At 48.2% G+C, this 12,712-nt stretch overlaps 1 protein-coding gene across 1 annotated transcript in view; it reads left to right on the plus strand.

Moving 5' to 3' along the window:
* FAM73B (family with sequence similarity 73, member B) overlaps nt 1-11,505 on the plus strand; it is a 30,382-nt gene extending 18,877 nt beyond the window's left edge. Inside the window, exons 9-15 of the mRNA XM_006834854.1 lie at nt 2,250-2,322; nt 2,557-2,643; nt 8,694-8,792; nt 9,059-9,193; nt 10,229-10,282; nt 10,903-11,019; nt 11,224-11,505. Coding sequence (XP_006834917.1) covers nt 2,250-2,322; nt 2,557-2,643; nt 8,694-8,792; nt 9,059-9,193; nt 10,229-10,282; nt 10,903-11,019; nt 11,224-11,430 — 772 coding nt within the window. The 3' untranslated portion in view covers nt 11,431-11,505. The remainder of the gene's footprint in view (nt 1-2,249; nt 2,323-2,556; nt 2,644-8,693; nt 8,793-9,058; nt 9,194-10,228; nt 10,283-10,902; nt 11,020-11,223) is intronic.
* The last annotated feature ends 1,207 nt before the right edge of the window (nt 11,506-12,712 follow it).

Genomic DNA, 12,712 nt, shown 5'->3' on the forward strand with positions numbered 1-12,712 from the left:
CTTTCTGAATGCCTCCATGTAGATGTGATCAGGAAATGGGCTTCCCTTTTCACTCTTCTTCCTGAGAAGTTTCAAGATACCACTGTTGGTCGTTTTGACGTAACTTAGGATTTAATTTTCAGCCTATTTCCCCTTTTGTTTGCTTGTTCCACTCCACAATCCCCGTTCAGGCCTTTTTTCTAGTTGGAAACAGTTCAGGGCCAGCTGTGGCTGTTTGGTTTTAATTGGAAACTGTCTCTTTAAATTTTGAGGAGATCTGTGCGCATGCGTAGTAGAATCCTCTGAGGATGGGGCTGGCATGCCCACTAGCTCAGGCACCCCTATAGTCACCAGAATGGAGGTGCGCAGACAGCAAGGGAACAATGAACAGATACCAAGAGAGAAGAATGTCCACACCTTTATCTCAGTAGTTCTGCCAGACGTCTGTGGCCACTCTGATCCTTGTCCCGCGTGGTCTCACCTAAGATGGCGGCTCCTGTAGCAACCGAGCATCCCGGACTAGAAAGCAAAAGATTTCTTGCTTCTGCTACAAATTCCCCCAGCTGTGAGCCTTCCAACCTTCTAAATATTCCTTTATATGTGGTTCAGAGTTCTGGGACCAGCCCTTGAGCCTGCTTGGTCGGTTATTCTGTGTTATTGTTGGCGGAGTTCCTTTACTACACTTCCACCTGATCCGCCATCTTGTTTGTTCTCCCCTGATGCCTTTCTATGCCTTGTACCAGCTCACTGTTTATCTTGGCCACTTGCTGCACCATTGTGGATGTGAGCCATCATTTATTTAGCTGGCCTCTACTGATTAGTATTTTAATTTCTACATTTTTTGCCGTTACAAACTATGCTGAATGCCCCCTCCTTTTTTTTTAAATTGTGGTAAATTTATATGTAACCAGTTTGCCTTTTCAACATTCTTCCCATGTACAATTCAGTTACATTAGTTAAGTTTATAGTGTTGTGCACTGAACACTTTTTATTGTGAAAATTTGCATAACAAAATGTACATCATCTCAGTAATTTTTCCATGTCCAATTCAGTAACATGTGCAGTAAACACCTTGATTTGCAGATCTTTGCTCCAATTTCCATAAGCTACATTTCTAGAAGTATGATAGATTTTGAGTCAAATTTGTATTTAAAATTTATGAAAATACGAGGCGGGGGGGGCTTCAAAATGTTTGTGGAAAAATTACATTATCTTTTGATTTCTACTTTTCCTTGAATTTTTGGAAGCCCCTTCCTATAAAATGTTGATAAGCAGATTAAGCCATATCTGTTTTGCCAATTTACCTCCCAAAAGGTTGTACCAGTTTACATTCCTACAGCAGTGTACAAGGGGAGCTGTCCCCAACCTCTTGCCCAATCTGCTCTTAGATGATTTTGAATCTTGGCTGAACTGATAGGTAAAGCAATAGTTGAGGTCTTGCTCACCTCACCAATGGTAGGTGGGAATGTTGGCTGGAACAGTGTAGTGTATGGAGGAGGTGAAACCGAGGGCGTGACCTGGGCAGACCCTGTTTCTGGACTCCAGTATTAGAGGAGTCGTGTGGCTTCAGCACATTTAGCTACTGGGTGAGTGTTGTGTGACTAGAAAGCGATTTAAGATAACCTATAAAACTATCCCCGTGTGATGAATTATTCTTTGTTATGATTGAGTCAGGAAAGTTCTGCTCTTGTTGCTGCTGAGTTAACTCACCCAGAAGCAACAGGCTTATGAGTAATCATGGTTTTGGTTGACACCTAAAAGCAAGCTGTCTGTCCTAAGCAGAATCTCAGAACTTGGCTTTTGGATTATGGCTCCCAGATTTAGTTATATGTGTTTCAAAGTTCACTGGTGAAAACCCTGACTGAAGCCTTGGTAATTTGAATAGTGGGTGGCCAGACCATGGTGCCCTCTGACTGCCTGCCCCAGAAAACCCGACCTGGAGTAGGTTGTAGCTCCCTGTCCCTATCTAGGAGCAAGTTTGGTCCTTTGCCTCTGAGGGTTTGAGGCTGACTGTGACCTAAGGAGGCTAAGACCAGCCTGACACTCCCCTGCCCCCCAGTGACTAGGCCTGTCCCCTTGTCCAGTTCCAGTGCAATGAGGCAGACATGTCCTTAGAGAGCAACTGATCAGTTTCTTCCTTTAGTTTGAGAGGCATCTCCCTGAAGTCACTTCACCTCCCAACCCAGGGCTCACTCTGCTCCCCTCCCCCCCCACTGAGGCATTGCAGGGTGGAGGCTGGACAGTGTGATCCTGTCTGTTCTTCCCCTCAGAACAGAGTTGCTGGGCTGCTACAGTGACCAGGACTTTTTAGCCAAATTGCATTGTGTCCGACAGGCCTTTGAGGTACGTGTGGAATAGGTACAGGGTGTAACTTGGGTGGATGGAGTCAGGGGTCATGGGCAGTCAGGCTTGGGCATGTCCACGTGGCTTTTCCCATTGTCTGTGTCCATGCCCGGCTCCTCTCTGGGATGGGGCTCATGCCCAGTCCCCTCACACTACCCTGTCCGCAGGCTGAGGGGGGGACTGCTATGCCAGGTGGCTCACTCCCCCGCCTTCTGTCCCTCACTCCTTACTTAGGGACTTCTGGAAGACAACAGTAATCAGCTCTTCTTCGGGGAGGTTGGCCGGCAGATGGTGACCGGTCTGATGACCAAGGCTGAAAAGGTAGAGGGGGTGGGGCTTTTTTTTTTTTCAGGTTTTCTTTCTCTCACTCTTTTTCTAAACTTTTTTCCATTTTGTTTAATAAAATCAGTATAAAAATAAGCAGGTGAGTATGGTGGATAAGACCGTGGATTTTTTTTGTTTTTTTTTTAATGTTTTGTTGTGAATTATGTGATAGTTTACATGGGAGAATTTAGCTTTACATTCATCCTATTGTATATTGTTTCATTGCCATGATTACAATTTCCCTCATGCATCATCAAACAACCACAGGGTATACCCTGCAAGCCTGCCCCCTCAGCACACAGCCCCTCTCCCTCTCTGGGTCTACAGTCCCCAGCCGCTCCATCTCTCCACATCATCGTCCCTGCCTCCATCTCTGGCATCACTGTTTCTCTGAGTAGGGTCCCACACTCCACTCTTCTCCCAGGGTCCTCCACTCCTGGACTGCAAAGTCAACCACTCCCTTCCATTTGCTACAAAATGTCTACCTTTACATTTCCAACCCTCACAGTCAGTCCTGATAGCAATTGTTCACTATTGTACCACAAGAGTCCTAGCCCCATCTCCTTTCATCAGCCCCACCCCGACAGATTGGATGGTACTCAGTGGGGATTCTACCTTCCTCTGTGCCCTCTGGAGCTAGCCTAAGAGCATGGTTTTGAAGAAGTATATCCAGTGGAAATAAAACATGAGCCCCAGGTGTAATTGTAAACATTCTCGTGGTCATGTGGCTTCCCTGGGTGATGTGAACAGTTAAGCACTCAACCACTAGCTGAAAGTTTGGTGGTTCAGACCCACCAAAGGCGCCTCAGAATATAGGTCTGGCAATCTGCTTCTGAAAGATAAGAGCCTTGAAAACCCTATAGAGTAATTCTACTCTGCACACATGGGGGGCTGCCATGAATGAGAATTGACTTGACAGCAACTAGCAAGAGTAAGCCACGTAAGCAGCCCCCTGTCGTCGAGGTGATGCTGATTCGCAGTCAGCCTGAAAGACAGAGTTGAGCTGTTCTGGGGTGTCCGAGGCTGTAATCTTTATGGGAGCAGTCTACCACATCTTTCCCCCACAGAGCAATGGGGGGCTCTGAATCACTGACCTTTGTGTTAGTAGAGGTAATTTTAATTTTGGATATAATTTTACCCATTATATCCCACATACTATTCCAACATGCAATCAATATTTTAAAATATTTACACATTTTAATCCTGGGGATGTTGATAATGATAGCCACTTTGTAAGGCAGTATGAGGATTAAATGAGATAATAAACCAATGAGATAGTAAATCCACTACCATCAAATTTATTCCAACTCATAGGGCCCCTCTATAGGATTTCCAAGGCTGTAAATCTTTATGGAAGCAGACAGTCTTTCTCCTGTGGAGTGGCTGATGGGTTTGAGTGCTGACCTTAGGGTTAACAGTCCAGTGTTTATTCTCCAGTGCCACCGTGGCTCGTTAAATGAGATAATGCTCTCAGTAAATATAAATAGCACATGCTTATTATATGGCTATTAGGAATGATGTTACATTGGAGCTGTGTCAACCTAAGTTGGCTCTAGCTCCATCATGTAATCCTTCTGTGACTTTGCATCTCAGTTTCCACACTAAAAAGAGAATGTGGTCATACCACTGCCTCCCACAGACAGGAAGAGCAGAGGCAATAATGCCTGGAACCTGTGTCAAACCAGTGCCTGGCACACAGCCAGTGCTCAGTGAAGGTCACGAAGTCACTTGTGTTGATAGTAACGACGACACCACCGTACTCAAGGTGTCTCGCAGACCAAGCCTGCTTTGTCATCAAGATTTTGTATAGATAATACATGTGTACATACGTGTTTGTGTGCTTTTAGAGTTCTTTTCCAACAAAATGGCTTGTGTGTGTGGTAGGGTGCTGAGCTTTAAGCTTTAAATGTGCCCATTGTCTCCCAGTTACTGGGCTCATTTACTGACAGGACAGTAGGTCGCAGGTTTAGGTGCAGAGCAGGTGTCTAGATCTAGGTGTCCTTGGAGGCCCAGGTCCTGGGCATTATCAGTGCTGGGCTTGTCAGGGGAGCCCTGTTTGCTCCTGGGTGGACCCACAAGGCTCAGAGCCTCCTGTGGGCAGGCGATGGAGGAGGAGTTGGGGAGATGAGAGGGGAGTAAAGTGTGGTCCCAGTTCTAAGGAATCTGGTGGGGCTAGGCTGGGCTTGATTCTTGGTAGTGGGGGTTAGGGATATAGAAGACTGGACAAGCACAGGCTGCATTACCAGGGGAAGTAGCACCCTAGTGGGCCTCACATGTGACAGATTTTGGTAGAGATAGCTAGTATATCATCTGAGTTTGGGAAAGGGGGGACAAGCAAACCAGCCTGGCCAAAGCAAGAGTGCTGGGTTCTTGGAGAACAACAGGGAGTGGTTGCCCAAGCTTCAGATGCCAGGCCGAGACTCTTCAACTTCATGCTTGTAGGTCCCAGGGGAGCTGTAGAAGGGTTGGCATTTTTACCCCTCTGCCAATGATATTTATTGCTTTTTATATCTGATTATAACATAACCCAGTTTTACAAAATCTACTAATTATGTACACCACCAAATCAGAAAGTCACCCTGAATTACACCTGCCAGCACTCACACTGTCTGCAATCTGGTATAAATTCCTCTTACTCTGTTCAGTGGATGCTCTAACCTTAAACATTGTTAATTTGCAAAACTTGGGTTGTGCCCTATGAACTGTTCTACAGCTGTGGTTTGTTCCAAGTCAGCACATGGTGTTGTTTTAATGATTACATGGCATTTCATTGGGTACACAATGTGCAGTTTACCTAGTGCCCTTGTGGATGGTCATTGGGGTTGTTTACAGACATTACTGCTTACTCATTTTCATACAGACCCTCAGTAGGTGCTTCTGAGCTAAAGTGCAAGACGTGGAAAGAACATTTAGAAGGCGAGTAGATCTTGCCAGTTTGCCCTCCAAAAGGCTGCATAACTCTCCACCTGCAGTGTTTGCATGATTGTTTCTTCACATCTTGACCAATAATGGATTTGTTTTACAACTTTCTATTATGAATTGAGTGAAGGTTTACAGACAAGAGCATCAGTTTTATGTTCAATAAATAATACACTTTGTTTCATCTCAATGCTTGGATCCCCTCCATGCAGCAACAGTTACCCAGCTTCTTCCCTGTGATTCTTTTCATTCCACTCTCCCCATCCCTTCTTGGCTCTGTCCATAGGTAAATGTTGCCCTTTTGATTTTGAATGATTGATCATTCCGTGGTGAGCATACCTTACTAGTGTTGTCCCTCTTATATACCTATTTACTGTTGTTGTTGTTGTTGTTAAGTGCCGTCGAGTCAGTTCCGACCCATAGCGACCCTGTACGGGGTTTCTGAGGCTGTAAATACCTATTTACTACTTGGCTGAAAATTGGGCCACAAGGGTTAGTTCCTTTCTAGACCAGAAGGGTGGTCAAGGGCCATAGTCTTAGATTCCTCCAGTCTCTCTGACCAGTAAGCCTGGTCTTTTATATATATATAATTTTGAAATTTTGTTCCACGTTTTCTTCCACTCTATCCACGACTTTCTAATGAGATCCCTTTCAGAGCAGTTGGTAGTGGTAACTGGGCACCATCTAGTTCTTCTGGTCTCAGAGTCACAAGTTCCATTAGCCCTTTGGACTAATTGATTCCAAGCATCTTCAGTTTTCATCACTTTTTTTTTCTTCTGCACATGAGGAGACCAATAGTTGCACTTTACATGGCAACTCATGAGCTTTTGAGATCCCAGTTGCTACTCAACAAAGTAAAATGCAGAACGTTGTCTTTGTGGACTATGTTATGCCCATGGCCCAGAAACTCATTGCCTTAAGTTTTCATCGTTTTGCCACCTGTGTGCTTCACCACATTCATAGCTGTGTTTGCAGCCAAAGTAATTACCCTGTACAAATATCCTCTTTCAAACCCTTATATATTTGTGGGAATACTCCCACACTCCCTCCCATACCCATTCAGCCTGTGTATGGATCAGTCCGTGTATCTACCCAAAGGACTCTGTTGTTCCAGGGTTGTGTATATAACAGCATTTAGCTCTATCCCCTTTTACCTTTGCATACCTCCCTGTGTCCCCTCGTCATCATTTTACTGTCATCATTCTTCTTGTATATTGCACTCCCTGCCATCTAAGTTAACATGTGTCAATCCTCTAGCCAGGAGTCCTGGATGGCACTTAACGATAATAACAACAACCTTCTAGCTAAAGAATTACTCCACCCACCCCCCCTTCCCTAGTAACCATCAAAGAATGTTTCTTATCACATGAAAACCTTTTCTTGAGTTTTTACAATTGTGATCTCATACAATTATTTGTCCTTTTGTGACTAATTTTACTCCGCATAATGTTCTCCAGGTTCATCCATGTTATGAGATGTTTTGCAGATTCCTTGTTATTCTTCCACGTTGTATAATATTCCATTGTGTTTATGTAACAAAGCTTGTTTATCCATTCTTCCATTGTTGGGCATTTAGGCTGTCTCCATCTTTTTGCTATTGCTTCAATCCAGTAATGAATATTAGTAATCATTATACTCTGTGTTATTGATCCATTGTTCTGTGTTTCTTTGATTGTTAGTGAGATTGTGTCATTTTTTTCATTCTTATTGGTGACTCATGTTCTTTTTCTTTGAATGGGTTGACCAAGTCTTTGGAACAAATGCCTTAGACCTCTGAATCTTTCTCCTCACTCACATGTGGAGTAAAAGCTCTAAAACATACATCTAACCTCACCAACCATCTGCTTAACACCCTGGAGTGGATCCTGGTGTCCTTGGTGTACAGATCTGGCTTTGTTAGTTGGGCCAGTCCAGACCAGTGCAGTCCAGGCTTTCAGTTCTGTGTGCACACCAGACTTTTTCTCTGATGTGGGCTTTTGCATAGGCTGGTACCCACTGCTGGGAACACTGTTTTAATTTTTTAAGAAAACATTTCTGTTCTGAAACACCCTTTATTGTGTGTGCTATGTTGAGTTAACTTCCAACTCATAGTGACCCTGTATAGGATTTCCAAGGCTATAAATCTTTGCAGGAGCAGAAAGCCCCATCTATTCCTGTGGAGTGGCTTGTGGGCTTGAACCACTGACCTTGTGGTTCACAATCCAGTACTTATCCTCTAGGACCATCGCCCGTGCCTGTAAGAGAGTGTAAAAATGTAGCTGTAGGATTTAATGAATGAAAAGATGAGCTCTCATGTATCTAGCACCCAGGTTAAGGAGAGGAACACATACCAGTATCTGGAACATACCACCCCCACTCCCCACCAGTGTCTCTTCCTAGTAACATCTCTCCCCTCTTCCTTGGTCACTTGTCTTCTGAGTCTCTGCTGGCCATCTCTTTCCCCAGGAAGTCTTCCTCTGGAAGTCCCAGTCCCCTGTCTTCCCCCTGCCGCTGACTTTTCCCCTGGGGCCCCAGAGCCTCTTAGACTCTGCTGGTATGACCTGATCTCCACCTGCAAATTGTTTCTTCAGCCCCAGCTAATCCTCAGGGTTTATTACATATATACTGATAGTCTTAGTATACTAGCAATACCAGCCTTATACACTATCATCTGAAGATCAGGCTAGGCACTAGGCAGATTGCGTTAAGTGTATGAGCTCAAGTCCCCAGAACAGCACTCTGATTCTTCCTCCCTTTTACCCAGGAGGATCAGTGAGGCCCAAGGTCATGGAGATTTGAATCTTTGACCTCCTGATTCTAACCCTCCTGCTCTCACCCATCCATCCAAGGTGAGATCACACTGTCTGGGCCCATCTTCTGGAGGTAGTAGTCACTCAGTAAAAAAGCCGGCTGGAGAGATTAGCATCAACATTAAAATTTCTGTTTCTAAATCCCAGTTGTAAGGAGCGAAATGCTGGTGTCAAGTCTCCTCCAGACATGTCCTGGCTTTCCAGCAGTGACTTTCTCTGTGACTGCTTCATGAGGACTAGTCCCATCCTGGCCCTTGCATGTCCCCCAGCCTAACCCTCATGGATCTAGTCCATCCAGTTCTTGAGGTAGACCAGAACACGTTGGAGTTCTCCCCACAGAGTCCGAAAGGCTTCCTGGAGAGTTACGAGGAAATGCTGAGCTACGCCCTCAGGCCTGAGACCTGGGCCACCACACGACTGGAGCTGGAGGGCCGCGGGGTGAGTTAGCTTACCTGGGCCTGAGCCCAAGGTGCCTAAGCAGGGGAGGGGGTACCTCAGCCATAACTGTTGGAAGCCTCACGTTCCTGCCTTGCCCCTGGCCCAGGCTGTACCCCAGAGCAGAGCAGAGCATCCATATACCCAGCTCCCTCTGTCCCCGACTCCCTGTGCCATCCTAGGAAGACTCCTGCCTCCTCTGGCCTCATTCTCCCCATTTGTGGCCTGGCAGCTTGGGCACCGAGACCAGTGCAGCCGCCTTCTTGCAGGTAGTGTGCATGAGCTTCTTTGACATCGTGCTCGACTTCATCCTCATGGATGCCTTCGAGGACCTGGAGAACCCCCCATCCTCGGTGCTTGCCATTCTGAGAAACCGCTGGTTGTCTGACAGCTTCAAGGAGACGGTGCGTCACTGCCCCCATCCCCCCCCACACACACACACACTCACATGCATCCCTGTACGTTTATATCCCTCCATGTGGTGTAGCACTGTAGGATAAGTACTCAACTGCAAAGTTGGCAGTTCAAACTCACCAGCCACTCCTCGGAAACCCTATACAGGGTCAGAACCAACTCGATGGTATTTAACAACAACATCCCTAACTTTGAACACCAAGGCGGACCTCCCCACCCAGTCAAGCTACAGTACCTCACTGGTCCAGCCTGCCCCACCCCGGTAATCTGGAGCTGCCAGGGCTGGAAAGAGTGGGTGTCTGCTCTGAGAAGCTTCCCATGGGCTTTACTGCTCCCCCTCCAAACCAGTTTAGAACCAACATGGTGTGCATTTTCTCTGTTATTCTTTCACATGGGTTAATTCTGCTCATTCTGTTGTTATAATTGTTGTTGTTAAGTGCCGTCAAGTTGGTTCCAATCCATAGCAACCCTAAATAGAGTTTCCAAGAAGCAGTTGGTAGGTTTGAACTGCTGACCTTGTGCTTAGCAGCCCAGTGCTTATCCTACAGTGCCATACTAGGACTATTCACATTTAACACATCCTAGTAAAATATGGAAAAATGACAAAGCAAGCAAGCAAGGAACAGAGGGAGAGAGCCCAGTGCGGGGCCCCTGGCAGGGCAGGCGGACACTGGGGCTGCTGTGCCCACATTGTGTTTGTGTGGTTCTGGATGAAGCGTGAGGCTGCTCGTTTGCAGTTAGAAACCCACAACCATGGAGTGAGTGTGGGGTGCTGAGCCACAACCATTTTACAGAGAAGGATACAGGTTCATAGAAGTTCAGTGGTCATCCACGGACTTGCAGTAGTAGGATTAGAGTCAAGATTCACATTTCAGTGTCTCTGATTCCAAATTGAAGGAGGGAATTAACATTGTGCCCAGACATGAGCCCATCTTCAAGTGGGGTGGTACAAAGGCTTGGTCTTGGTGGGAGGTGGGCAGTGGTGGGACTTAATGCTACCCTGGGTGGGGACCATTTTGATCTAGGCCCTGGCCACTGCTTGCTGGTCGGTCCTGAAAGCCAAGAGGAGGCTGCTGATGGTGAGTGACCCTCCCAGGGCCCCCAAGGAGTGCCACGTGGGGATCCTGAGTGTGACCAGAATCCCCTTTGCCAGACACCTAGCTCAGCTGCCACTCCATTGGGCATGGGGTGGTCAGAGGTGGGGTGGGGTGGGTGTGTGGAGGACTGCTGAGCCCCTCAGGCCCTGCTGCACCTGATGACCTTTGTTGCCTCTCCCTTGACCAGCAGCTCCCCAGAGGCACATGTAGATTTGACTCGCCTCTTCAAGAGTCTAACATAGGGTAGGCTTCCATGGACATAAGAGAGGAAAGGTCATGTAGGAGCACCAACTGACTGGGGTGAGGCATGTAGCTGTCGGGGTAGATGCCTCAGGGAAGCAGGCAGAACAGCTTGATTCCGCCTCCTGGACTGCTGTTGGTTATCTGTGCTATCAGGCGGTGGCAACCGGCTGCGCTATCTGGGCTGCGATCCACCGCTCTGCTCTGTTCAGTCAGCCAGGCTTCCACTGCTGCCATGTGCTCTGGATACTTCTGGACTGAACTGCCAGGGGCCATCCTCTTGTGATGGTAGAGGTGTGAAGACATGAATAAACTGGGACCTGGCCTCATCCCTCAGCCTTTCCTCCCGACCCCCACCACAGGTGCCCGACGGCTTCATCTCCCATTTCTACTCCGTATCGGAGCATGTTAGCCCTGTCTTAGCCTTCGGCTTCCTAGGACCCAAGCCCCAGCTCTCCGAAGTCTGTGCTTTCTTTAAGGTAAACTCAGGACATGGTGGTATGGGCTTCTGGGCCTGCTCCCTAAGGAAGGGTGTAGGGGGTGCCAGGCCCAGGTGGGTCCAAAGAAAACACCAAGTGGGGAAGAACCCCCAGGATGGGAGGGACTTGGCTGGGCATTGGTGGTGGGGGACTTTGGGGAATGAGGACCTCCGCTCGGGCCCCATGCCAGCCCTGTGCCCCTAGCACCAGATTGTGCAGTACCTGAGGGACATGTTCGACCTGGACAACATGCGCTATACTTCAGTGTTGGCTCTGGCGGATGACATCCTGCAGCTGTCACGGCGCCGCAGCGAGATCCTGCTTGGCTACCTGGGGGCGCCAGTGGCCAGCACTGTCGGCCTCAATGGGGTGCTGCCCCGAGAGAATGGGCCCCTAGAGGGGCTGCAGTAGAGCGGCACAGGCTGACAGGGAAAGCAGCTGCCTGGGTCTGTGTCTTGTGGGTTATGGCAGAGAGAGATTGCCCTTCCCCTCCTCTGGGCTGGCACTGAAGAGCCTGGGCTCCCCCCCACCCCCCCAGGCTGCCTTCATGGTGTCTGTGACCACAGTAGGGGCAAGTTCAGAGTCCAGAGGCAAACTTCCTTGAAGATGCTTGGGCCTGGAGTGGGGACCTGCGTAACTGCCCCCATCTATTACTGGGGGGAAGCAGAAGCTGGGACCAGTAAGTGGTGGGGCCTGAGGGAGAGGAAGGTAGAGAGAGGGAGGGAGAGTGTTTATGGAGGAGGAGAATTGGGATAGGCAGATCCAGGAAGTCATGGTGGCTGCTGACAGAGATACTGGCAGTAGGGTGAGGAGGGTGGGAGGGGGTTGTGCTGAAGGTCACGGTGTCCTGAGTGAGAATTTATCTGGGGCCAGACAGCCTCAGAGTCCAGGCCACCACCTGGAGAGTGAAGCTCCTGAGAGAAGCCAGCTGTGGGGACAGGGGCATTTCTCTGGGTGGCAGGCCTGGACCTCCCAGAGGCGGGCAGGGAGAGTAGACATCTCTCCTCTGCTCACATCTGGGCAGGTGTTGGACCATTGACAGATCCAAGCACCAAAACGTCTGCTCAAACATTCCCTCGCCCTGCCTGCCAAAGATTGTCTTCCATCACCAAAGATGGGAGGTGGTGGGGCTGGGGACCCTGCCTCCACCCACCTCTCTTTGAACCCAGAACTTGGGTGATACTAGGCTCTGCTCAAGAGGCCCTGCCCAGAAGTCACTTTTAGGCATCTGTACTGCCATGGCAGTGACCCCAGGAGAGAGGAGGCTCAGGGACCATGTGGGGAGCAGCTTCCCCACCCCTTTCTGACATTGACAATGAAGTATTGACAATGCACATTGCCCAGCACTTACCTTCAAGTTGACACCTAACTGCTATCAAAGTTGGTAGCTGGCACAATTCCCTCCTACCCTTGGGGTGGTGCCCCCCTCCCCTGGTTGTGCAGAGGAAGTCCTGTTAGCATTCGTCCTGCAGCTACATCCCCACCCTGACAGACTCCTGTCTGCCTGCAGATTGGCTGCTACACAGTGTTTTCACCTGAGGTGGGAGGTTTTATTTATTGCCTTAACACTTTATTTGAAAGATTCTGCCCCTTTCTGAGTTGAGAGAACAGTGGTAGAAATGGACTGCTGATTTTCCCTACTCTGTGCTTTGGACTGGTTCCTCAGACCTGGGTCCTTCTCTCCTGAATGTAA

The sequence above is a fragment of the Chrysochloris asiatica genome, unplaced genomic scaffold, assembly GCF_000296735.1.
Source record: "Chrysochloris asiatica unplaced genomic scaffold, ChrAsi1.0 scaffold00014, whole genome shotgun sequence".
Lineage (NCBI taxonomy): Eukaryota > Metazoa > Chordata > Mammalia > Afrosoricida > Chrysochloridae > Chrysochloris > Chrysochloris asiatica.